Source organism: Ochotona curzoniae, unplaced genomic scaffold (assembly GCF_017591425.1).
Source record: "Ochotona curzoniae isolate NIBS_2020 unplaced genomic scaffold, NIBS_Ocur_1.0 scaffold_2587, whole genome shotgun sequence".
NCBI lineage: Eukaryota > Metazoa > Chordata > Mammalia > Lagomorpha > Ochotonidae > Ochotona > Ochotona curzoniae.
Window position 1 is genome coordinate 28,168,895 of NW_024467096.1, and position 22,703 is coordinate 28,191,597.

Consider the following 22,703-nt stretch of genomic DNA (forward strand, 5'->3'; position numbering starts at 1 on the left):
GCTTTCCAGCTGCATGCAGAGAGGGTCAGTTCTCCACGTTCTTGAGACTGTGCTAACAAGAAAATCTCACCTTTGTCAATTTTGCGATGTCTTTCCAGACATTCGTTATTTTCTCTTTTTATGTGACTTAGGAATCTTTATTTCTTTAAAAGGCAGAGAGATGGATTGAGACATCCTCTGGTTTGCTGGTTCATTCCAGAAATGGCTACAACATCAAGCGATGGGCCACCCAAAGCCAGGAGCTGGGGACTCTGGCCAGGTCTCCCACATGAATGGCAGGGATTCGGTCTCCCTGGACGGACATTGGCGGGAATTGGAATGACAAGAGGAACCAGGACTTTGACCCAGGTATTGCAGTGTGAAATTTCGATACCCCAAGTGGCAGCTAGGACAAACGCCTGTGTCTGCTAAGAAACTAAGCACAGCACTTAGGTTAGAAATCTGAGTTGGACAATACTGCTTTATTTCCCTTATATTGATTTTAATAGCTTTTTTCCTATGTATTTTTAAAGTAAGTATTAGTAGTTTTCCAATTATGTAATAATTCATGTTTTCTTTTAAATGCAACAACAACAAAAAAGGAAATGTGCTGATTTGAAAGGAAAAAAAATTGTTAAGTAAGTAGTCAAAGAAGGTAGTGTATGGACATGGTGAAAATTAGGAAGCTTGCACTGAAACATTTGAAACATGATATACACTTGACCAAAGAGATAAGTTGAAGTTCCTTCCCGGCATGCAAACCTACGCCTGATAGGACATTGGCTGCTTTCTCCCCTCTGCTTCACCTGCACTCTCGCAGAGGCCCAGGGCACCTGCTCACTGACCTCTTCCGGCTAAGGTACCTTTGCTGTTACAGTCCTTCCTTTGACAGCCTTCCCTGTAGCCAACAGTCCTTTCCGCCTGCACTGGGCTCGCCCACGCTCTCCTCTGCATGGTACCAATCACTGGAGAGCATCCATAATTCTCCAACCTCATTCTAAACCCCAGGGTTGAATTGAATGCCAGGATCATGGCACTCGCCTGGCCTGAACAGCTTGCTCCCATCGCAAGAAACCATCTCTTCGTGATATTTCAAATAAAACCCAGACTATACAACGAAGACTTCTGGGAGAGGGAACAAAGTGTTGATTTCCGTATGTTTTAAGTTCCAAAAACAGAAAAAGGTTGTTTATAGATATCAATGCCTAATCTTCTTTCAGCATGGAGACAGGACGTCGTCTAGGGGAAGTGTAAGAAAATGACGTGTGGAAGGAAAGTTAAGGGCAACGATGGGCCGTGACGTCATGCTCATGTCATCATGGTGTCACCTGGTGACGTATGACACTATACTTTTATACAGAATGCTGACTCATTTTATAAGAAAATGAGAAGCAGTATGTTTTTAACAACAGGTCGGAACGTTTGACGCATAACATTGATTTTTCAGGTAGTTTTTATGATTAATTTTATTTTTATTGGAAAGTCAGATACTCAGAGAGGAGACAGGAAGATCTTCTGTGTTGATTCACTCCCCAAGTGGCTGCAACCGCCTAAGCTACGCTGATCTGAAGCCAGGAGCCTCCTGCAGGTCTCCCACACGCTGGTGCAGGGTCCCAGGGGATGGGGAGAGGGGCTGCAGGGATTAGAACAGGCGCCCATATGGGATTCCAGCTCTTGCAGGGCAAGGACTCTAGCAGCTAGGCTACCATGCCAGACCCTACTTTTTTCTCTTTCAAGTATGTTATGGTGTATTTCCACACTGGACTGGCTAAGTGCAGTATTATCCACAAGCAGTTCAGCATACACAGACTGCTGTTCAAAAGTGGTGTAATGGGTCCAGGCAGGCATGAGATGGCAGCTGCCCTGGCTTCCTTTCATTCATTCATTCGTTCATTCATTCATTCAAAGCCTTACTCCGAGGCTTAGCAATGCTCTGTGCATTTGGCCACAGTGAATTCTTGATGAAGCTGACAGGCCAAGAACGCTTTCCACGCGTCTGCTATATGTGAAGGGGACGGGCGAGGAAGAGTTCGGTTTCAGCGTTTCCTTGCGACGGGTTTGCGGTGTGGCCGAGGCCGGAGAGGGAGGCTGCACGGCGGGGCAGGTGTTTAGTGACAAAACACCCAACTGCCAAAAGAGACAGCCAGTGCGCTGAAATCCAGCGTTCGCACCCGCCGGGCAAACTTTGGTGGTGCAGTGGGCTTGTTGGGCGAGGAAATGCCGCCTGCAGGAGGAAGGCTGGGCTCGGCGGGCGGCGAGGGCTGCCTGAAGCAGCGCGGGCTTTGGAGTCTGTTACCTTCAGGCTTCTTTCTAGCTACTGCGCCCGAGAGCGAGCTTTTGAGATCCCATGCGCCCGCAACTGCGGCACCAGCTGGTCCTGGGTGTGGCGCTTGGCAGCTCCGATTCCTCAGCTTTCCCGCTTCTGGCAAAACTGGTCAGCCCCGAAGCACAGTGACCGGCCACTGGGACGGGCGGCCTAGCACCCCGGTGGGGGCGGTGGGGGGTGCTGTGGGGGTGGGAGGGGACCCGAGCCCCAAACGCTGCAAATTGCAGGAGCGCCAGGCCGAGCGCGCTGTGCGTGCGCGCTTCTCCCCCGCGCGTTCCACGCCTGGAGGCGGATCCCCTTCCCGGCACACAAGTCCTTATATGCACTAGTTGCACCAGCCCGCCTTACTCCAGTCCCACAAATAATTGTTGGGGGGCGGGGGGGAAGGGAGTGCGTCGCTGCTGTGTTTTTTTTCCCCCCTTTTCTGTTTTTTTTTGTTTTTTTTCAGCATTTGAACCCCGCCGAGAAAGCCCAAGATGGAATTGAAGGGCCATTTTGCTGCAGTGCACGAACTGGGCACACACAAATACAGCTAGAATCTCCGCGATAAGCACGCCAAGGGTCAGGGGCTGCCCGGGCGATCCAGCCCGATCAGCTCTCAAGAACCTGGGCGGAAGGGAGCGCGCCCTTCCCCCAAGCACGCGGGTGCAGAGGGACGGGGTCAGGAAGCGCGGCCTCTCCCCAGTCGGAGACCACGCCCCCTCCGCCTCCCCCCTTTTACTCCTCCCAGGAAGCGGTGATAGACAGTTCTGTGTGGTTCTCCACCCCCACCCCCCAGCTGAGTGGAGGAGTTGATGTGTCTCATTATAACAGCCAATGCAGCCGCCATCCACGCACAAGCAAAGAAGCATGTCCCATTTAAATACACCCACGCAGCCCCAGCGCCCTTAGCCGATCGGGGCGCGCAGCCCACACGCACCGCGGCTCCGGGCTTGGGGATCTGCACAGGTTGGGCTCTCGGACCCGGAGGACCGGCGCGCCGCGGAGGATTGGGATCCGGCGCTGTGGGGCCGGGGTGGGCGGGGGAGGCTGGGCCCGGAGCCTCAGGCTCGATACCCGCAGGAGGACGCGAGGGAAACAGACCAAGGTGGCATTTCCAAGGGAGAAGCTTCGGGGTGGCTTTGCTTTATTTCTCGGCCGAAGAAGTAGCCATGGCGAGCGACTCCCCGGCTCGCAGCCTGGATGAGATCGACCTCTCGGCTCTGAGGGTGAGCAGAACGCTTTTTCCGATTTTCTCCCGGGTGGTGTGGGGCGGGAGGGCGGGTGGGGTGAGAAATGGGGTCGGCGCATGGTCTGGGGGCTGCGGGAGAAGGCGTCGGGGACGGAGTCCGTACTCGTGCCTGGATCCTGGGTTGCCTAGGCGCTCTGGGCTGAGCCTCTATGGCCGAGGTTGTGCAGAACGTGTCCTCCTCTGCCGGTGGCCGACGCTCCCCCGAGAGAGCTCGTGGAGCCTACGGCAGTTTCATCTTAGAGCAGTGTAAGAGCATTCGACTGCAAGGCTCGTGTGTGTGTGTGTGTGTGTGTGTGTGTGTGTACACGCCCTGGGCAGTCGTCCTGTGCCCAAAGCTCGGAGACCCGACTGTCCCTTTTTGCAGAAAGAACAGCGCGCATAAAGGCGCTGGCCCCTCACGTTTTCCAGCTACCTGCGAGATGACATTGTGAACCGGGGCTGTCCCCGCATAGCCGTGCCAGCCGCTTCGGGGGGGAGGGGAGAAGGGGCAGTTATTGCTATGCGGGTCTTGTAGGGATGGCAGCGACCGTCCCCTCCTCCCCTCCCCATCCTCCCGCGCGGGGGCTCCTTCTTTTGGCGCCCCCTTCCTTAACTGCGAGCCTGCCACTCACCTTTATTTATGGCTTTACCCTGGTCCTGCCAGAGCTTTCCTACTTTGTGGCTGGATCATTACCGCTCGAGGGCTGAACTTGAGCAGGTGAAAGAGATGTGTTTGCTGCTGTTCCCACTCAGACCGGAACTCCCTGGAGAGTGTGTGGTGCATGGTGTGTGTGTGTGTGTGTGTGTGTGTTTTCCCCGGCTAGCAGCCACTCCTTTGTAGAGCACCTCCCTCCCCCAGCCCACTGCTCTGCGCCTTACCTCCGCGTGCATTACCTCAGACGCCGTGGCTTGCTATTGACTAAGACATTACTGGTATAGAATCCATTTTGCTCTTGTCTGGGGTTCACAGTTCCACGGCTGCCTCGATGCTTCCTCAGCCTTAGCCCCCAATCCCAGCACATTTTTTGAGGAGGGGAGATTTTTTTTTTTTTTTAATTTCTGCCAGTTTGACTAGATGCTGTCTGCCAGAAAAGAATGAGGGGTAGGTGGAGAGGAGAGGCAGTAGAAGGAGGCGATCTGAGGGTTGAACTCCAACTTGAACTCTGTCTCTCTTCTGAACCAACAACAACAATAATACGAAGCATAGCAAGTGCATGTACTTGTGCAGCCCATGGGCAGGATGTGAGTGGATGGTGCCTGTTGGCACTGAAACTTGCTGGGGGGTTAGCAAGTGCAAGTTCACGGTGCCTTCCGGAAGAACACATTATTAGTACGAGGCTACATCTCCAGGCTGCGTACTGGAATCCCTAGTACTCCTGGCATGACCTCTTTCAACAAGAATGCTTTAAAGAGCTGCATCTGACATCAAAGTGATACTTTCCCCCTTTCCCAACCTCTGACTTTTGCCTTGTCCCTTTCCCTTTCCGCTTAGTGCCTTGGTGTAAGAGGTGAGGTTTGCAGGAGGTTGCCATGGAGTTGGAAGGAATAGCGGATGCTCTGAAATGGGCGGTGGTGGTCCTCAGGCAGCCTCAGCTCCATGGTTCCTCATTACCGCCCAGCCAGCCGTGTCTTTGCCTGGCGCTGAAATGCCACAGGCACTGTCTTCTGCCCTTTGGGCAGTGGGGGGTGGGGACTGGTAGCAGCAGGCTGGGTGCTTGGGCCCCGGGCTGTGGCTTCCCGCTCCATGGACTGTGTGTTCATTTGTCCTACTTTCTGCACAGGGAGTTGCTGCCAGCGAGTTAATCAGGTGGATGAATGGCCAGACTTGAGGAGGGGCAATCAGCAAAGCAGAAAGAGACCTGAACAATGGGCAACGCTGCTAGCTGGGGATGTACCTGGGCCCACAGCTTGCCATCACCCCTTTAGTGGAAAGTGTTTTGATGAGATTTTAGCTTGTGTTTGGATTTTTCTGCCATGGGTTTTTTTTCTGGACCAGGTTTCCTGAGATATTGAACTCCCCAGCTTAGAGCCTGTGGGCATGGGGGCAGCCACAAAGGCTCCCGGCTGCTGGGCATGGGAGCAGCCACGAGAGCTCCCGGCTGGTGAGGGGCTGACTTCCAGGGCCGTTCACACTTGGGGAAATCCATGCTGATGCCATCTGTCTCTGAAAAGGATAATGTTGCACATTGCACTGAAATGGCCCTTTGTGGCCTAGATGGCTAGCTGAGGGCTCTCTGTACTGTTTTCCTGCCTGCCTGCTGGAGATGTGGAAGATGGGGAGAAGGGAAAGCAAGCACTGGTGCCGCCGGAGCTGCTGGCCCAAAGGCTTTGATGCACAGGTGGACCCACTTGCATACCCAGAGGCCTGGCTTCTTTGAGCAGCCTTGGGGTGGGTGAGGTGTACCCGCCAGACAGGGATCTGTATGTAATCAGAGCGCAGATCGGTTCTGAACTCCCACATTTGACAAAGTGGGCTCCTGCGTGGAATTCTCACTCGTTCCTCGGCTTTCAAGAAAGCTGGCCTGCTGAGCGTCTCCTGGGGAATATGCCTGACCCCTGAAAGGCAGCCAAGGTCAGTGGCTTCTAGGAGAATTTGCTGCAGCTTCACCAGGCCCTTTCTGTCTCTGTGGCTCTTGAATGTACACAGTCAATGCCCTTTTTGTAGACTGGGGCTCAGTGCATTAGAAGCAGATCCTGCCTGGATAGGCCTTTATCCCTCTCACTTTGGGGGCTTATTGTTCTTAGCCAGTGATCCCATACTTGGGGATCCAGTCTAAATTTCCCCCAAATAGCAACAATGCATAATTTAAACCAGAACAACCAGTGACTGTACTGATCATTTAAATTATACATGATTTGGATTTTTTTTTTCTAAGTGAGAGGAAGTAGGATCTTATTTGGTTAGGAAATAGGTAATCAGAATCCAGTTTATTTAGTCCTGGGCTTTAGAGCTCATGAAGAGAAATGGAATTGTGGGGATGCGGAGGAGATGGTATTCCAGATTTAGATCTGGGAGGGAACTGCATACCACCAAGCCACCCTTTTCGCTTAACACACAGAAAGCAGAAGCCCAGAGAGCTTAAAGTCCCTTGCCCAAGGTCACCCTCCGAAAGGGTGGTTGAAGGAGAGAATCTGGGTTTCTTGACTTCTTATTCAGTGCTCTTTCCTCTGTGTCATATTACCTGTAGCTGAATCTGAAATCAATAGTGCTTTATCTGGCTGAACACAAACAAACAAAATGGCAGAGAAGAATAATTTCAATGAGGCCATGGAATTTTATTTATTGAGAATGGAAAACTGCTTCATGCCAGCAAGCTCACAGGACACTAAACTGTGGAGTTGGAATGCATCTCTGCATTTACTTTGTCCAGGCTCTATCAATGGCTGACTCCTGTAGGACAGGTGCCTGTCTTGCAGGGGTAACCTCTCTCAGAAACCCATCTCCATCTGAACATGTCCCAAGAGGTCAGTCCAGACGTGGACATCATTTGAATGTGTCTGCATGTGAGGTTTACAGGGCTTTGGGGATTTTTTTTTTTATCATCTATGTAGATGTATGGATGTAAACTCTGTCCATGTGGGTGTATGAAGAATGTGTGTATACCTACATAGGCTACAGCAAACAATTTACTCATTCAAGCCCAGGTCTCGAGTCATTTAGCTTCAAGACATCACAAGATTAAAAGATGAAGCTTGCCACCAGCAGCCTTTATTGCATATGGGTGAGCTCAGCCCAGAAAGCTTTTTGGAGATTAGCATATTTCTGAACTTGAGCACCTTGGCTGTCCTTAGCTCAGTCCAGAGGGTGAGGCAGTCAAGGCCTGGATTTGGCTGCTGCTGACCTCATACGCTCAGCTTCTGCCAGGACTCATGCACACATTTTATTGGAGCAGGACCCGATGACCTACACTTGTCTTTTTCCTCACCAGTCACTTGCTTCTGGGCCTAGTCACTTCTCTCTCTCTGTCAAAACCCACACTTCAGAATTTTTACTTCGATGCCTTTTTTTTTTTAACTTCTGGTCATGGTGGAGTTATCACTGGTTTGCAGGTTTTTTTTTTTTTGTATCTCATGAAACAGTGGGCTTCTTGAGGCAGTTGCTATGCTTTCATGATCATTTAGTTCATAATCCTTGTTACTTGAATGAATGGATGAATATGAATGAATGGAGTGAATAAGCCCAATATATGACTTGTTAGTTCTGGACCTGGGGATGGATCAATTGAGCATCACTAACTTAATAGTGGGAATAATTAACAGTTTGCATTCCTTGTATATTGGCTTTCAAAATCAAAGTATATTTGGAAATGCCCGGAAAATCACAAAGCACTATATAGACAAGGCTATTTCATGAATAAATAAAATTTGATGGGAAACGTGATTCCACCATAGCTACTGCACCTAATAGAAAATGACCGTAGAAAAAGACAACAGAAGATTCTTCCTCTTTTATTTAAAATATTTACGAGAGAGAGAGAGAGAGAAAGAGAGAGAACATACTCTATCCACTAGTTTGCTTCTCGAATGCATTCTGTGACTGGGGCTGGGCCAGGATGGATTCAAGAGCTGGAAACTAGATTCAGGTCTCCTGTAGGAACGTTAGGGATCTGCCTGCGTGCAACACCTGCTGTCTGTTAGGCTGCGTATTTAGCAGGAAGCTGGGATCAGGGTCTTGAGCCAGTTCCTGTGATGTGAGAGATAGGCATATCAATGCCTGACTAGATGCCTGCTTCCTCTTCCTGTTCGCAGCAGGCCCCTAACAGACCTTAGGTGCCTTTCCCTCTTGAGATAAGCTCAGCCAGGAAACTTTTTGGAGATTGCCATGTCAATAAGCCAATATTAGCTATCAGCATTATTCATGAACATTTTATGTTTTTCCTTTTCTTTTTTTAAAAGATTTATTTATTTGAAAGGCACAGTGTTAGAGAGAGAGAGGGAAAGAGAGAGAGTGAGAGCTGGTTAACTCTATTAATGGCTGAAACTGCTAAAGCTGGCCTATCCAAAGCCAAGAGCCGAGAGCTTCTTTTGGGTCTCCCACATGGGTCCAAGGGTCCAGGAACTTGAGCTGTCATGCACTGCTTTTCCAGACATATTAGCAGGAAGCTAGGTCAGAAGTGGAAAGCCAGGGCTTGAGCTAGAACATATGGGATGCCAACATCATAGACAGTGGACTTATCTGTTGTGCCACAATGAGGCCTCCTCTTTTTTTTTTTTTTTTTAACTTTTTCAATTCTTTAAATGGATCTCCTATAATGGATAATCTGTTATTCAAATTATAACTGTACACTTTCACTTTTTTTTCTTGAGTGGGGTATATACATAGAACAGTATATAAATAGCACAATATTTAAAACTTTCTGGTCAGAATCTAATGGATCTTAATTACCCCAAAGCATTTAATCAAATTTGATCTAAAATGAAAATTTCATAAGATTGCATGAATTGGTAATAGAATTCTAAAAAGAAAATAGCATGGGAGTTTTCCCATTAGATACATTTGTTGTTTTGCAGAGATCCTAAGCGAATGTTTTCTTTGCAATGACATTACGTCATAAGATAGTCCTGCCAGTGTCTTTTTACACAGCAGGTGTTCCATAAAGAAATACAGAATTGATGAAAAACATGATGTGGAACCATTTGAGACAGCTAGGGTGGGTTAGCTCTGACCATTACATAATTCCAGGGAATATGGATATATTATGTTTCATATTACAGGACTCCAACGAAGACCTTTCATGTAGAGTAAGACTGCACTGGATGCCAGTTGCACAGAGCACAGTGTCAGGAGCACGGATAATGAGAAGCATAATGCCTGGCCCTGCGTTTAATTTCTGTTTCTAGAATGGAAAATTGCCTTCATTTTCTCCATATTCTAAGTTTTGAGAGATTTTAAAATGGCCTTAATTAGAATCTCAAAGCCAACCTGTGTGTGTCTATGTGCAAGCGTACACTCACATGTGTTTAAAGGGCGCTTCCATCTCACATCCTCAATGTTTATGACCGCTATTTTTTTAAATTTATTTTTTATTAATTGACCGCTGTTTTTATTAGTAATAGAAGTGTGCGAAGGGTTGTGCTTCTCAATTTGCTCACTGGAAGGTGACTCTGAATTTCTTTCTGGATCAAGCTGTTGGCAGCTGGAGAGTTTGGGAGATGGTAGGCGTGAAGGAAGAGGCTACCGCTGTGCTGTGGGACCTCGTGTTATGGGTTCAGATCCTGCACTCTGGGGCCTCAATTCATTCCCAAGTGAGATGAGTGGCTTGCACTCGAATATGCCGGAAAGGACCTTCTGTGATAAATCCTGAGTACCTAGGGAACCAGGAGCAGTACTAAGGGGACCTCAGTGGGCATCGATTCTGACTCTGGGTCTTGACGATACCAAGATATTGCAGATCAGGAGCCCAGGGAACAGCAAAATAATGTCCAGAGTGGTATCTTCTCATTTTTAGATATTTTCTCCCCAAAGTTTGGGTTCCAATTTATAATTTGAAATATGGTTTTGGGTTTTGAATAGGTAGGAATAGCATTAAGAGCTAAAGTAGATTTGTGCTGGGTCTACTTTGTATCTTGCCCCCTGGATACCCTGGTTTAAATTATGCTAAGAGTTTATAGGGCAGAGACTTTAGAAACTTGGTAGCAAGACTCGCACTGAAAATTTGTAGACTTCAGCAAGACATTTAATATATGCTATTGATATTTATTAGAGGAATAGGTAGTACAATTTGGGTGCAGTGTAAAATGGGGTGTGGTCTAGCATTGTAACATTTGATGAGTTGTGATTAACTGTAAGGGGAAGAGTGCAGATAGTATCCACCTTAACGTCTTCATTTGTTCTATTTGTTTGTGCAGCATAAGCTTATTGGGTGCTTCAGGTTGCTGGGTCTGAGCTGTGGTTTCTGCCCTCATGGTTACAAGAAGAAAGCAGTCTGAGGCCACTGTTTCCTTCCTCTGCTGCATTCCGGCCATGCTTATCTCATGTATTAGGTCCTTGGGTCAGAAGCCCTACCACCAGATTGGCTCATGGAGGGCTCTGTCTTACGGTCTAGCTCATGGGTCATGCTGCGTTGCAACCTATCTATTGCTGCACAAATTACTGCCAGATTTAGTAACTGAAAGCAACGCTAAGCATCCTCTTGTAGTTTCTCTGGTCTGCCAGGAGCTTTGGCTTGAGAGCTCTCCTGAGGCGACAGCATGGTACAGACAAGGTCAGATGTCTCCTGATGGCACTTCTGAGGCCATCTCATCCCTTGGGCATTCACATGTGTGATTGCTGTGCTTGGCAGGAGCCTCAGTTCTTTTTCCTCCAGGGGACCTCTCCATGGGTTGCTTCAACAGCAAGTGACATGGTGCTGGTTTGGTCTGAGCAGACGGTCTGAAAGAACAAGACAGAAACCACAAGGATTTTATGACCGTGCCTTGGAACTCACACCCATTTCTGTTATAAACTCTTGGTCATCGCCCTGTTGAGTGTGGCAGGGTACAACGCAGGAATACTGATGGCAGAAATGAGGTGTCATTGAGGGCTTTCTTGGGGCAGCCTGTCACACAGAGAAGCAGGCTAGCGGCAGTGCTTCCAAATATCCATGGAGAAATAGAATTAAAAGACATTCAGTGGGAAAAAAAATTCAAAACCTATGCCTGATTTTTTTTATCATACCCATTTCCATGAACTTTTTCGAAGACCTCTGGTATGCCTGCAGAGTGACTCTTAGCACTTCTTCCTACCTTGTGACCATCAAGTCTAGCGTGTTGCTGCCTTTAAAGCTGTTTGGCTATCTGGATTTTAAAAAAGTCTGTATCCACCCAGGTTTAATGAGCATACGAATCTTGCCTGCAGGCTCACGGTTATATTCCTCCTGTATAGAACTTTGCTTAGTTCGTGATAAATATTGATCGACTGAAAGAAAATGAATTTATTCAGATTTGATCTTGTCTTTTCAGTTACATATTTTCAAATTCATTTGAAAGAAAGAAGAGAGAGAGAGAAAGAGAAAGCGAGCAGGAAGTTGGAGTCAGGAACTGGAGCTGGGCACTGAACCCAGGCACTCTGGTGTGGGGTGCCAGAACTTCATGCAGTGTCTTAATGTTTTTGTTTATTGTACCAACACCTGCCTTTGCTGCCCGACAATAAGTTGTAATACCTTCCAATAAAAATGTGCAAGTGGGATGAAGTTCTAAAGTTAGCAAAACAATAAACAACAGGGGATTTAATTTGAGTGTCAATATATGTGTCTATCCATCGGTAATATCTAACAAGGCTTACTTCTTTTCCTGATCTCTTCTCTAGGTAGACATGGGGGCCCAGGAAACCTCTTGTCCTGACTGAGCTCCCACCCCCAAATGCAGAGGTCGGGTCTCTTAAGTCATTCCGCTTAATCAGATTCCTAACACCCTGTCTTAGTGAATCATTTATTCCCACCAGACAAAAATAGACCTAACTCAGAGTGGGTAAGAAGATTAGCAAATTACTTGAATGCACAGCACCCAAAGGCAGCCTATGGTCTGTTGTGAAATAGCCAGATCCATTTAATTAGCAGAGGAGAGCGCAACTAGGTTAAGCAGGGTCGCTAATTAGCAGTGATTTAGAAAGTAAATAGCTAAGATTCTGTACGCAAAGATTGCCCAATTTTAAGACCTTGAGGTGTGTGCAGGATCCTAGACTGAGTGAGTTACCAGAATGACACCTTTGTCTCAGGGTCCAGAAGATGTACTCTGTAAATGGGAAAAAAGGTTGCTGAATTGCTTCAAACAAATTATTTAACTTAAAGCCTTTCCTTTTCTTGTCATAAAAGCAGTATGTGGTTATTGCAGACATTTTTGAAAGTGGAAGAAAAAATTAAAAGGCATTTCTAAACTATCCATATTGGTGATTCTTTAAAAAAATTATTTATTTGTTTATTTATTTATTTATTTGAAAGGCAGAGTCAGCGAGAGAATATGAAACTCCTAAGTGATGGCCTAATCCCCAAATGACTGCAAATGGCTAAAATGACAGGGACTCGTTGGGATGTAAGCCAGGAGCCAGGAGCCAGTCTCCCATGAGTGTGACAAGGACCCAAACACTTGACTTATCTTCTCGTGCTTTCCAGGTACAGTAGGAAAGAGCCGGATTGGAAATGAAACAGCTAGGACTCGAACTGGTACCCATTTGAAATGCCAGTGTTGTTGGCTTGTGGCAGGCGGCAGCCTCACTTGCTGCACCAGAGCTCTGGCCTATGTTCATGATTGCTATAATAACCTTGGGTATGCTTTGGTATGTGGCATTAGTAGTTTTTTCCTATGCTTAGTTAAATGGGTAACTTAAAGCATTAAGGTCATATTGTATACATTACCAGCAACCTGTTTTTAAATTTCATAATCAGCCTTTTTCCATATTATCAGTGTTTTTCTCTGGCATAATTTGAAGAATTGTCTGTACTAGGGTGTTTATAATTTACATGAAAGTAGTATATTGCAGGGCTCCTGTAGAATTAGTGGGAATGTAAAATGGTGAAGAGGCTTTGGGAAAACAGTTGGGCAATCCTTCCAAATGGTGTGATAGAAACAATGTGACCCAGAGTGAATGAATGAATGAATACATGAGATATAGTATATTTGCAAAATAGAAAATGATTTAGTAATCAAAGAAAGTGCAGATGCACCTCATATCAACGATGACCAGTATGTTAAGCGAAGGAAGCCAGACACCAGACGCACTGAACCCTGTGTTGTGTCAGTCCCCTGGCATGCAATGGCCACAGTGGGCAAATGCCCGGAGTCAGGGCAAGTGGAGAGTGACTGCTAATGGCCTGAAATGAAATTGTGGGGGTGCTTGCACAACTCTGTGATTATGCCACTAATGCTTTGTGTACTTCCAAAGAATGAAACAAGTGGACTGTTAATGAAATCTCCAGTTAACTCTGCAGAAAAGTAAACCTCCCCCTAACAATTATCCCTCCGTCACCAATCTCTTTTCCTTTAGCGTGTTGCCCTTTTCCTTCCCCAATGATTGGAAGCATTATATCATTCTATTTATAAAAAACATCAATATGCCTCTAAGAACAACGTTCCCATATTGCCAGTATCCTGTTTACTAAGATTAGCACGTGATGGAATAACCGACTGCTGTTCACATTTCTATCATATGTTTTAGACGGCTTCCCATTGTATGTTGATGGTCTGTCATAAACTTCTGTAGATGATTCCTACTGATAGAGTTTGAAGCTCTTCTCAGCTTTTCAACTCTTGCAAATAGTGCTGCCTGCAAAAGTGTGTACCTTGTTTCCTTGGGATAACGTCCTGCAAGTGGAATTGAGAACACCTGGAGAAAGAAGGAATACGTTTTAGTGTTCCGCGGTGCAGTAGAGGTGACTTCAGTTTGTAGTGACAAACTGTATATGTCATACAGACTGGGCGATAGGAGTGCGCAGGCTCTGAGCAGAAGGAAACGATACCGAGAGGGAAGCGCTGACTTCCCCAATCTGCTCATCATGTGCTTGATCCATGTGCTGAAATATCATACTCTGTCCTAAAAATGCATATAATTATTGCATGTTAAGAAATAAAAAATTTGAAAATACAAACTCGTAGAAATGATCACATTAATTTATGCATCTGATATTTAAGTCGCCTAGATATGATTGCTAGGTAATTTCTACTTATTTCATGTATTATGTTTCAAAGTCTTGCAAGTATTTAGAGATTAGAGTTTTCTTTATTCTTATGCTTCTGGGCAAGTGTAATAATTATTTAGTAGTACTGTTTAATTATGTATATATACATATACACCTATACAAAATTGTATCCAAAGAACATCAACGTTTATACAGGTTATGTAGAAAATGTCGATTCTGTATGTGAACCATTTACAATTTTGAACAAAAATGTACAAAACAAAGGAAATGGGATTTAGAATGAGTGAATGATCTCCAACGTTCTTGACATTCTTGTCCGATGGTGGGGTGCATTATTTAAAGATGAATGCATGAGGCTTGGAAAACCAGTTCAGTTACCAAAGGACGCAGAACTACTATGTGACTGAGCTGACCACTGGCGGGACATCATTTGTCTTAGGGACCCTGTTGTGACTTTGGAATTGTCTGCTAGGTTCTATCACCTGGCCTTCACAGACTGCCCGGAAACCTGGCTTGGGAGCCAAGTCCCACTCCTTGTCGAGCTCTGTGGTATTTTGATGGTTTTTTCCAAGGTATTCTTACAATTTTGTTTCCTACATGATAAATGTCAGCATATAAGGTCATCCTTGCTTTTGTTTGTTTGTTTGTTTCCTTGCCTAAAAATATAAACAATGAACTATTTTGTGCCATGTGTATAATCAGTGTTTACATTTCACCTTTGGTGGGAGGGGTAGTTGGGATCCTCCAACAAGTGTGCTTGGAAGGTGCAGAATCAGGCTCCGAGGTTTCCATTGCTTATGAACCGGAGGTCACGGAACATGTGGCTGTCACAGAAAGTGGAAGGGTGGGGCGAGCCCGAAGCTAGTGCCTCGGAGGTCCTTCTCAAATTTGCATATGCCAGATAACCATTAGATTAAAAAGCTTGAGCTACAGTTTAAATTTTGAACAGTGGAGGAGCTTGATCTACTTTCTGCTGAAGTAAGAATCCACGAGAGTTTAAAGAACTTTATAATTGTCTCTCCTGTGACGATTGATTGCCTTGATTTACTAGATTTTACAACCTAACCCTCCTCATTTAAAATGCCTATGCGTTATTTGTGCCTAGGGTAAAAATCCAGAAATTCACACGAACAAGGTTTCATCACTTGTACCTCTAGGTATTTCTTTAGTTGTGTGTAATCAAATTATAGCACCAAGGAGGGTGGAGTAAGTTGTAAGCAGTAATTGCAAGCTGTATTTAAATAATAATAATAATATTTAGCATTTATGGGGCACTTTATAACTTCAAAGTACTTGCAACCATTATCCAGTTAAATGCTCTCTCTGATTATAATCTGTATGAAAATGCACTTAAATCCAGGACAAGGTCATGAGAAAAGTATGCATTTGAAAGCTGTGCTTTAAAAGTCTAGGCAGTGATGGGAAAGTTAACAGTTTGGGATTCTGTTGGATGCGTTTGCATTTTGTTTCAGCTTGATGACGGGATTAGATTATCTCTGCACTTTATCAATGCCCCTGATGGCTTTGGGATCCTTCCTCAGGTCCTTGGAAATGCCAAAACATAAACAACAAGAATAAGTTTTCTAATGGGTGCCCTGTGTGCGTTGCCAGGAGCACGAAGATCCCCACTGTGCGTAGGTTGTTTGTGACAGCACAGTTGGACACACTGCAGAGAAGTGCACAGGGAGGGTGCAGTGCTGTTAGGCGCACTGTTCTGACCATGTCTTAATGGTCATGTGTCTGTGTCATGTCCCCTTGCATGTAATACTCTGAGGTGTGAGAGTCAGTTCGTGTTTGAAGCAAGGACCTGTGTAGTTGACCGGGTAAGTAATAGCAGGTGCTGCAGCCGGTCAGTTCCCAGTGAGTCCTGGCCAGTGCCTTCAGTTTCACTTTCTAAATCAGTGATTATCAAAGTGAGAAGTCTCTGGGTCAGCTGAAGGATCAGCTCTGGAGTCCTGATGCTGTGCCCTGCTGAGTCTCTCAGAGGACGGGTACAAGCATCCTGGGAGGTAAAAGGTCCTCCTGCTAATTCAGGTGCTGGTCACAACCACAGGTCTAAATGTCTACACTCTGTGTGTGTGTGTGTGTGTGGTGGGGGGAGTGATTCTTTCATGCCTGCTCACACATTACTCATTCATTCATTCATTCAATAAATTACTGAGCATCTACTATGAGACTGATCCTGTATTAGATGCTGAGGCCACAGGAATGAAAATGCAGCCTAATGCATGGGAGAAGTGTACTTTGAAAAATGAATTGTAAGCATGTTTTACTAAATACGGATTGCTTTTGGAAAAAATGCAAAATATATTGATACAAATTTGAGCGTGCCTGTAAATGTTGCAGAGTAGGAAGCAATGATGTGTGGAAGAGAACTGCAGAGTTCCCCCCCACCCCCTTGATGGATGGACTCCAATAAAGTCGCCACATAGCTTTAGGAATGTGGACTTTTAACAGTTTGTGTTACTGTGGTTTGCATTTGAATGGCTTATAATAAAGGGAGCTCAAGTGGAGCAATCCTGGGCTCTTCTTGGCTTCCTGTTTTTGGTGCATCCTTATGATTAATTTCCTGTTTTACTCCACTGACCTGTAGTGATAGAATTTAAAGCCTTAGGAGGGCCTTGCTGATTTCTGCTTGGAACCTGAAAGAAAGTACATTCCCCAACGCTTTCAGCCCCACTTTTGTTTGAAACCTTCAGGGTTGTTTATTTTTTTGGAGACCTAGGAAATGGAATGGATTTTTGGAATCCAGTCAACAGGTTAAAGGATTTCCTTACTGAGAAATCCCATGGAATTTCTATGGAACAACAACATCTCTCACTTTGCCACACACACAAAAAATGTCCCGTGTCTCTCTATTTAATCCCAGTTCTTAGATGAGCACACTGTTTGTGTCACGTGTCTAGTTACTTAGGGGAAATGATGAAGGTTGTTACAGCAATGGTTGTATACAGCTTGATAATGAGCTTGTACAAGAATTGTATTTTATAATTACTGTTGAGGAGAATGCTTGTGAAAAAGTAAATTCTTCATCACCCTGAGCCTAGACGTGGACAGTGCTGGGGAACAGGTGCTTGCTTGGCTTTTTCTCAGTATTGACAGCCTTAGGGACTGATGCAACCATCTTAGGAATCTTCATGCTGTTAATGTAGAAGGGAGTGGCTTAGGTATTTTAATGAAAGATGGGACAGTCAGTCCCATTATTCAGTCCTGTCTGGGACCCAGTTTGTCACAGGTTTCTTACTTGTCATTGAAATATTGTAGATCTTGCCTAAGGAAGTTGTGGATTTGAAATGGTGCTTGGTGGTCACTGTGGAGGTGAGATGCACTGTCATTTGTACAGCGGAAAGGGTCCTCTGAGTCTGAGAGAACTGCAAATTGCCCAGTGAATTCTTGCCACTCTCAGAGCGCAAGGATTCTGGGTACGGGGGAGTCCAGTGATGCTGGAACTGGTGTTTTGCTCTGAGGGTGGTGGAGATTTTGGTGAGATCTGGGGACAAGCGTTGGTGTCCCAGGAAGTGACCCTATTAAGGCAGGTGGCCTTTCCTAGTGGCCACCCCTCCCCTGCTTGCTTTAAACTGGGAGCTCCAGTATCAGTCAGAGCTTTCTATGCAAATAAGGAAAAGCTCTTCAGTGCTGTCCTTGAGCCTGATACTGGATGCCAACGGCGGTGGGGGGTGGGCATGGAGGCTATGCAGATGCTCCTTGGTCTGAAAATAGCGCAGGTTATTTGTGAGTATGTTTTTTTAATCTTTATTTATTTTTATTGGAAAATCAGATTTTTTTTTTACAGAGAGAAGGAGAGACAGAGAGGAAGATCTTCCATCCGCTGATTTTACTCCCCAAGTAGCTGCAATGGCCAGAGCTGAGATGAGCCGAAGCCAGGAGCCAAGAGCTTGTTCCGAGTCTCCCATGTGGGTGCAGGGTCCCATGGCCTTGGGCCAACTCTGCTGCTTTCCCAGGCCACAAACAGGGGGTTGGAAGGGAAGTGGGGCAGCTGGAACATGAACCAGTGCCCATATGGTATTCCGGAGCACGCAAGGTGAGAACTGTTAGGTATTTTAAAAGGTTAAAGTTCTAGTTCATATGAAATTATGATATTTTAAGTGCAGCTAGTTCCCGCAATCTGGTTCTTTACCGTGAGCTGAAAACACAAGCAGCACCAAGGTGTCTTAGGGGCAGTGTCCAGTGGGGCAGGAACCAGGTGTCTGCAAGGTGCGGGGGGTGGGGATTGGGAGGGATTGAGGGCAGGCCCCAGGGGATTGGTGCCTGCAGGTGAATGCCTAGGGATGATTGGTGAGTGGGCGGGGTTGGGGAAGGGGCTGGAAGATTGGGAGTGGGATTCTCTGATTGGTAGATGGCTGGACTGGCGCGAATTTCGTGAGCTGTGAGGAAGAGGAAATGGCGCCAGGTCCAGGTTGGGATATTGGAATAACTCGTTACAAGAACTTTAGCCGCTAGACTACTGTACTGTGCCCGTTTGTGAGTATCTTAAAGATGGGCTTCGCTCCAGTATTGTTGTTCTGGTTTCATGACTATAAACAGCTTTTATTTCGGGAGAACAGTTGTGGAAGTGCAAACTGTAGAAGTCTACACATTTTGCGGGAAGGGAAAAGAGAAGAATAGCATTTTTAAAAAATTCCGGCCGCCCAATCGGTGATACTTCTGTGCTTTGTTGGAAGGGACATGAGCATCAGTGAGGAAAATTTTCCTGGAGCCAGACCTGCCAGGTGTGTGAACTTGTTCTTTGAGCACACCAGAAAAAGTACTATTGGATGATAGTGCTAGGTTTCTCCTGGTTAGGAGGGGGAGGACTTGACGCCTGGAGACTGTGCTCCTGCAGGAAAAGTCTAGTGATGCTGAAGGTAAAATTTCAGAAATGCAGAACCCCAAACCCCAGTCAGGGCATTGGTTTCTGGATTAGAAGCTTGTGTTGGAATGGGCTTCAAAGTTTGGCTGGGCCGCAGATCTTCTCTGTTTGGCCACCTCCTTTCTTCAGTTTGTTTCCCTGTTTGGGCGAAAGCACCAGAATTTTCACAGCAGCCGCAGGGGCATCCCCGTTGCCTTGAGGTTTTGTTTGTTTGTTTCCCTTTTCCCGCTGCGGGGTCTCTGTTTCCCATCTCCTTGCTTGACACAACCCAAGCTGTATCAGCTTTCAAGAAGTGGTCCCTTGATCTCATTTCCTGAAGGCAACCTTCTGTAATTTGCCACTGGTTTGCAGGATTCGGCGTTGGGATTTTGTTGCCCTGGAGAGTCTGTGTAATGTGGCAGGCACATTCTCATTTGTCTTGCTTGGTTCCTTGATAATTTGACATATATTCCGGTCAAGTTTCCTATAACCATTAACTTTACTTGGTTGTGTGATGTTTTGTTACTAATTGATTTCAAGCATGTTTTTAAATGGATTTCTCTGATGATTTCAAAAATGTATTTAAGTGAAATTTGAAATGTACATACATTTTAAGGTCGCATAAATGCCATCATTCATAGACCTGCTGGCCAAAACTTGTTCACGTTGCTTCATCTACAGTTACTGTGAATTTGAACCTATAAATAAACCCAAGAATGTGGATAGAATGGAACATATATGTAATCTTGAGGGGACTGGAAAGCACTTTAACTGGCAGCATTAGTCACAGTGGCCAAGGAAAGGGCCCAGATGTCCATCTATGGTGGGCAACTAAGCACGAAGTGTTTTGTTACCATGGAATACTATTCAACAATGAAAAGCAACAAGGGCTTGCTGCGTGCTATAACATGAGAAAGTCTACAAAATATCATGCTAAGTGAGATGCGAGGTACACAGATCACACATGGTGTGGCTCCGTGCGTATGAAGAGGTGGGTAAACCGATGGAGACCTACATAGATGAGATTGGTACTGGACACAGACATGTGGAGTGACTGCATTCATGGGTTCATGTTGTTTGGGGTGATAGAAATGTTTTAAAACTGGATGATGGTGACCTGAATTTTATGGTGTGTAAATTAAACCTCCATCAAAGTGTTGCAACATAGTAGACACTGCTTCATGGTTGGACCAGTCCCCATATATCAGCTGGCACATCTCGAGCCAGGCCTCTCTATGGTTGGTCTAGGAAAGAAATCTCTTTAATATCTGTAGGGAAAGGTCTGTGATCCTGTCTTCGTCATTTGATTTGTCCCATGCACTCCTGTGTCCTAGAGTGGTCATATTTTGCAAACAAAGTCATGATTTCCTTTCCTCTGAGGGGACCCTGCTAACTTATCCCTCCAAAGGAAGGCTTTGGAGCCTAGGCTAGCATCACTATTCTTGTCCTAAGCCACTCCTCATTACCCTCTGCTTCCACAGTTCCATGCTTTTCCTCGCTTTGTGCATTCTTTTCCTGCTGTCTTGAGTTCTTCTCGAGCCCCTATTCAGAACAGGCCATTTGTTCACAGATAATTTCTCTGTCTTGTGCCACACCTCGGCCCCCTAGCTTCCTTGCTGCCCAGGATACTGTAAACTTCACACAGTCAAGACCTGGATTTTGTCTATGCTCATGGTCATAGGTTAATGAACTGAATGATTTTTCGTGAGTCATGTTGTAAGACCAGACTCGTGAGCTCAGCAACTCCTTCTGTGATGTCACTATCTTCTAACTATATTTATCATTTATTCCCACTTCCCCGCTATACATTTTTTTTTTTAAATAAGTGAATTATGGAGTAAGTTCAAGATTTTGTGATTTGTTTTTGCAAAAAGCATCAGGAGGCAGTGGGGAAATATTACTACTTGCATATGACGTATGTGTATGTATGAGGTCACAAGATAGAATCCATTCCTTTCAGGAGATGGAAACTAGAACCAGCCGACTCTGTAGGGCTGCAGAAAAGCCCAGCTACAGGAATTTTAATTTTTAAGTTGTAATTCAGTTAGTCAAACCTGAGCCCACAGAGCTGCACCTGATTTAGGTCTCTGGTTCACTTTTTTTTTCTAATAGTTTTTTTTTTGAAACGTCAGATATACAGAGAGGAGGAGAGACAGAGAGGAAGATGTTCCATCCTATGATTCATTCCTCAAGCGACTGCAAATTAGCTGAGCTGAGCCGATCCGAAGCCAGGAGCTTCTTCCAGGTCTCCCACGCGGGTGCAGGGTCCCAAGGCTTTGGGCCGTCCTTGACTGCTTTCCCAGGCTACAGGCAGGGAGCTGGATGAGATATAGGTCTACCAGGACACAAACTGGCATCCATATGGGATCCTGGCGCGTGCAAGGCAAGGACTTCAGCTGCTAGGCTACCATGCCAGGTTCTCTGGTTTACTTCTTAAATACCAACCACAATCTGGGCTCAGTGTGAGGGCTATGAATGTAGTTGTGAACACACAGACACTGCCTGGCATCAGTGCCACTGTAGTCCTTCTGTTGGCAACACTCCCTGTCCTCACTCCCCATGCCCGCTGTACTGGCTTTGGGGTAAATCACATTTCATCCTTCAGATTCTAATTCAGAATCAGACATATCTTCTGCCACTTTCCCAAGCTTCCATGGCATTTGGTGTCTGCGTGGAGAATCCAGGGAGATGACATGTCACCAAGAGCTTTGATCACTCGAGAAGAGAGGTCCCAGAGCTCTGTGGGACCAGAAGAGATGAGCCATGATGGAATGGCAGTGGAGGAAGGAGAGGACAGGACTCAGGGAGCTATGAGTGACTGGAAACTGCACGAGCTGCCTCAGCCACAAGCAACTCCCTAGGAGATGCAGAAGGGACCAGGCTTGGCAGAGACAAACTATGGAGTCTGTCAGTCATATTATGTACGGGGACAGTCAGGGACAGACTTCAGGCTTCTGTGTTTTGTCCCAGTTAGTTGGATGCTGCTTGGAGCCCTGGGAGCTCTGGGAGACCGGGTGGGAAGACTCCTGAAACCCAGGAAAACAGCACGTGCTTAGCTGTTGGGAGCTGCTCCTACCAGCTTCTGCGGGAGGGACTGGTGGGCAAGTGGTTCACAATGACCTTGGGTAGGCCAGAGCTTTCAGGCATGAATTTGTGGGCTCAGGCTTTTGTTCTCAGCCTTGCATTTCCCAGAATAGCAACGTGATGCGATCAAAGCATTGGATCTCAGATCATACAACACCTGGATGTGCCTGACCACATCTCCTGCCTAATGATGATTGGAGCATTAAACTGATATTTTTTTTGTCATTATTTGCCATATGTCCAGAACTGGGTTCCTTATTTTAGTCAAAGTCTGTTACATGAGAACAGCCATGTTGTGTGATGGGTACTCTTTCGTCCTTTTGTTCATGTAGAAACTGGAGCTTGGGAAGATGGTGGAGTCTGCTTTTCAAATCTAGGTTACCGTGGTTTCAAGATGGATGAAAGATCAGGATGGTGGGGTTACCTGAGGCTGGGACTAAACCTCAAACTCAAAGTCAAAGCATCAATCCCATCATACATGATTCTCCTCACATGCTCCCCTGTGGTTCCGACCCACTCACGAAACCTGTAACAGACACTTGTGAAAACATTCGTTGTAGTTGGGTGATTATCTAGACCTCCTCATTAGCATAAAGCTGTACGTCCCTGTTTGGTTTTCTAAATGCTGAATATCACCTGTGC

General features: G+C 46.0%; 1 protein-coding gene across 8 annotated transcripts in view; it reads left to right on the plus strand.

Moving 5' to 3' along the window:
• Positions 1-3,028: 3,028 nt before the first annotated feature.
• TNIK (TRAF2 and NCK interacting kinase) overlaps positions 3,029-22,703 on the plus strand; it is a 382,866-nt gene continuing 363,191 nt past the window's right edge. For 3 of the 8 annotated variants that reach the window (XM_041002750.1, XM_041002751.1, XM_041002753.1), the window contains exon 1: positions 3,029-3,513. In XM_041002750.1, the coding sequence (XP_040858684.1) occupies positions 3,100-3,513 (414 nt within the window). In that variant the 5' untranslated portion in view covers positions 3,029-3,099. The remainder of the gene's footprint in view (positions 3,514-22,703) is intronic. The other 5 variants (XM_041002755.1, XM_041002752.1, XM_041002757.1 and 2 more) reach the window with 3 other exon arrangements.